At 36.0% G+C, this 4148-nt stretch overlaps 1 protein-coding gene across 1 annotated transcript; it reads left to right on the forward strand.

Moving 5' to 3' along the window:
- The first annotated feature begins 239 nt into the window (after positions 1 to 239).
- On the forward strand, positions 240 to 3988 carry LOC112514317 (calreticulin). The gene is made up of 14 exons (XM_025120721.1): positions 240 to 361; positions 1077 to 1184; positions 1272 to 1464; positions 1553 to 1811; positions 1886 to 1942; positions 2023 to 2070; positions 2148 to 2234; positions 2320 to 2377; positions 2474 to 2541; positions 2617 to 2712; positions 2801 to 2848; positions 3376 to 3405; positions 3498 to 3560; positions 3659 to 3988. The coding sequence occupies exons 1-14, from the start codon at positions 259 to 261 to the stop codon at positions 3668 to 3670; spliced, it is 1230 nt and encodes a 409-aa protein (XP_024976489.1). The 5' UTR covers positions 240 to 258; the 3' UTR covers positions 3671 to 3988.
- Positions 3989 to 4148: the final 160 nt, after the last annotated feature.

Raw genomic sequence — 4148 nt, forward strand, 5'->3', positions numbered from 1 at the left:
TTATTAAAAGCTAAAAAATCGTAAGGTATTTTAAAAATATCCCTTGGGAATATGGAAAATTCACTATTATGTACCGCCGGCTTGTATTAACACCCAATCACTTTCCGCCAGGTTGCAAACTGTGACACCTAAAGCTGACATGTCCAGCTTTTATTCGTCCACATCATCATACACTCTCCCCCCTTGTAAAACTTAGACGGATCCCCTTATAAACCCCCTCTCTTTCTATCTGTAGACGAGCGATCTCACTCTCTACTCATGGCGACACACCGGTTAAACCCTAGCGGCATCGCTTTTCTCTCCCTACTACTCTTCATCTCGATCGCTTCTGCTAAAGTCTTCTTCGAGGAACGTTTTGACGGTAATTTTTTTCTTTCTAATTAAGCTGCATTTTTTCAGTGAATCGAGTTTTGGCGTTTGATTTAGTTGGATATTATTTCCTACGATAACCGGATCTATTCGGTTTCAGTAAGTGAAATCTAAATTTTTAGTTCATCAATTGGTTCAAGAATCGATATTAATGTGAATTTGTCTAATATGAACTTGTTTGTAGGCTAGAGTAACTTAGTTTTAACTTGATATGTCCCTGTGAGTTGATTCTGTTACCTTTTGGATTAGTACTTTAATTTATGCTCGATTCAAGTCCCTTACGGCATCGTGAAGATTGCTGTTATGTGCAATCGTCAATGCTGTTGTTCTGATTTGAATTTTGAATTATCCAGTATATTACACTTTTAGGTGCGTTGGAATCAACCTGTTTCCCTTTATGATGTTAGATTAACATATTCTTGGGTAGACATTAATTTATGTTTTGACTCTGGCTTTATGTGATGGCAACAGTTCTATATCCATGTCATTTGAAAACTTGACAGTTTTATTACAAAGTTTAATCCCCCTATAATTTGACAGTTTGAAGGGGAAAAAAATACAGCTGCCTTATTCAGAATTTATCAATTCAACATGTGGATTGGGCAAAAATATAGTATAAATTCTACTTTCATGTAGAAAGTTGACCATTGCTGCATGAAGCTGGGCTGTTGTAAATTTACATCTTTGATTTAATGATATTTCATCAGATGGATGGGAAAGCCGGTGGGTTAAATCTGATTGGAAGAAAGACGAGAACATGGCGGGGGAATGGAATTACACATCTGGTAAATGGAATGGAGATGCCAATGATAAAGGTACCCCTTTTACCTCTTTGTTTTTATATGTGAATAAAAAGGATGTTTGTTTAAATTCAACTGCTGACCCCAACTTTCTGATAATAGGTGTACAGACCAGTGAAGACTACAGATTTTATGCCATATCTGCTGAGTACCCTGAATTCAGCAATAAGGATAAAACACTAGTCTTCCAATTTTCTGTCAAGCATGAGCAGAAGCTTGACTGTGGTGGTGGCTACATGAAGTTGCTTAGTGGTGATGTGGACCAAAAGAAGTTTGGYGGCGATACCCCCTATAGGTTGGTATTTTRCAGYRTRCAGRCCTCCTRTCTGKAAAGTTTYATCTTGTTATTATTGCTCATAGTTTGATAWGWTTGTTGACTGCAGTATCATGTTTGGACCTGATATCTGTGGGTATGCCACAAAGAAAGTCCATGCAATTCTTACATACAATGGGGAAAACAAATTGATCAAGAAAGATGTTCCTTGTGAGACTGACCAGCTTACACATGTTTATACCTTCATACTCYWCCCTGAYGCAACCTACAGTATCCTCATTGACAATGAAGAGAAACAAACAGGAAGCTTGTACTCTGATTGGGATCTTCTCCCATCAAAGCAAATAAAGGACCCAGAGGCCAAAAAGGTACTTTCATACAAATGATTTGTTTGTGCAATTAWAGGAGTAATGCTCACTCACTCTCACATTGATGATGACAGCCTGAAGATTGGGATGAGAAGGAGTTCATTGCCGATCCTGAGGACAAGAAACCAGAGGTAGTAAAAAAACCATATGTTCTGATTTTCTCCCTAAGATCCAAATGAATCTAAAACTGAATGTTTTCTCTACTTATCAGGGTTACGATGACATCCCAAAGGAGATTGCAGACCCAGAAGCCAAAAAGGTAATGCATTTTTCATCTTACATCCTGGTTTAATCCCTTATTAATTAATTCCTGATTAAGATGAGCTAAAATTTCAGCCAGAAGACTGGGATGATGAGGAAGATGGCGAGTGGACAGTCCCAACTATTCCAAACCCTGAGTACAASGGTCCATGGAAGGCAAAGGTTTGTGAACTATTATTTTCAATGCACAACCCTTTTCATGCTAACAAGGAACAGTTGTTTCATAAGAATGTTTTCCCCTTGACAGAAAATCAAGAACCCCAACTACAAAGGGAAGTGGAAGGCACCTATGATTGACAACCCAGGTTTCCTTCCTTAGATTTTTGAAGTCAAAGCACATATCTGATTCTCTCTTGTGAACTAGTTTCCATTGACTGTGATTCTCTTTCTCTTACTTTTAGATTTTAAGGATGACCCTGATCTCTATGTTTTCCCCAAGTTGAAGTATGTTGGCATAGAGCTGTGGCAGGTAATTGTTTTTTGTTGCCTCAATGTGCATCTCTGAGGTATAAATGCTCAAGCAAGCGTGATATATAACTTTCAGGTAAAATCTGGAACTCTGTTTGACAATGTCTTGATATGTGATGATCCTGAATATGCCAAACAAGTGGCAGAAGAAACATGGGGCAAACAAAAAGATGTATGTTGCTTATATATCTATAAACTTAATGGTCATATTAGCATTTTCTCCTTGCTCATTATTATTATTATTATTATGCTCCTCTTAGGCTGAGAAGGCAGCATTTGAAGAGCTAGAAAAGAAAAAGGAGGAAGAGGTATTGTTCTCATTATCTTCATAATTGACCTTTCTCTTGTAAATAGTATCAAATCAGTGTGGATATTGTTATGGTGACTGCGATGCCTATACAAAGATTTATAATACAATTTTTTAGCAGTAATTTTTGTTTCATTGAACTGAGGAAAAYTAAAACAAATTGAGAGATAAAACACAGCAAACCGAAGAAAGCTGGGTAAAGCTACAAAAAAGCAAGGCACACAAATACTCCCTCTGTCCGAAAATAAAAAAAAGGCAGAGTTTTAGAAATACAAGTAATTATTACACCTTTTAATTAACTAAAWGACAATTTACCCTGAATAATGGAGATAATGAATTTCTCCATCTCATAATTAAGGGTAAAATTGGAAAGTATGCACCTATTTTGTGAAACTAAAATAGAAACATTGACATMTATTTTGGGACGGAGACATAGTAGTACCGAAGTGAAACAAAGCACAGCAATGGCAAGCTGGAAGAGGTCTTATAGGCCCTTTTTCTAAACTTTTTACCTTATTCCGGTTTCAGGAATCAAAGGATGATCCAGCTGATTCTGATGTAAGCTTTCTCTCTCTTGCCTTTAATTTTTAGATTCACAGTAAAATTTGTTTGATCATAAAAGGCTGATAACGAGAACATGTGTTTCTCAGGTCGATAACGATGATGATGCTGAAGTGGAGGACGATGAAGAAGCTGAAGAAAGCGATGTGAAGGTAAATATGATGAAAGTTTTTAAGATGAATGTGATGCAATTTTGTTTACATGCACCAGCATTCTCATCCTTCCTTTTGTAATTGATATATGTGTGCAGGATGAGCTATAGATAGAGGAGCTGAATTCCAAACTATCCAAAATACAAAAAATTGAGATGTGTGGTTAGAAGAATTTTCTTCCTTTTTTTTCGACAATTAGGAACATGGAATGCGGATTTGAATCACTTCACTTGGAGCAACTATCAGAATATTGTTAGAAAGAAGGGTGGAACATGTGTGTTTTTGTATGACAAAATGCTTCGGTCTATTGCACTTGTTAATCCATTTAACATACTTATGAAAAATGATTATTTGACAACGGATAATTGTTCAGCAACATCGTTATGGAACATCATTGAATGTCAATGGATTCGTGTTTATCTTCAGTACTTGTTCTTGGGTGGTTCCTTAATTTCCTAAGTGATATTAGATGTGATATATAATAAGTATTGCATTTATTAATAGGAGAGTTAATAATAAGTATTTAGTTATGTACATTGATTATAATCTTATTTATATATTGATTTTAATTTCATTTATATCTATATA

The sequence above is a fragment of the Cynara cardunculus genome, assembly GCF_001531365.2.
Source record: "Cynara cardunculus var. scolymus isolate 2C chromosome LG 6, CcrdV1, whole genome shotgun sequence".
NCBI classification, from domain to species: domain Eukaryota; kingdom Viridiplantae; phylum Streptophyta; class Magnoliopsida; order Asterales; family Asteraceae; genus Cynara; species Cynara cardunculus.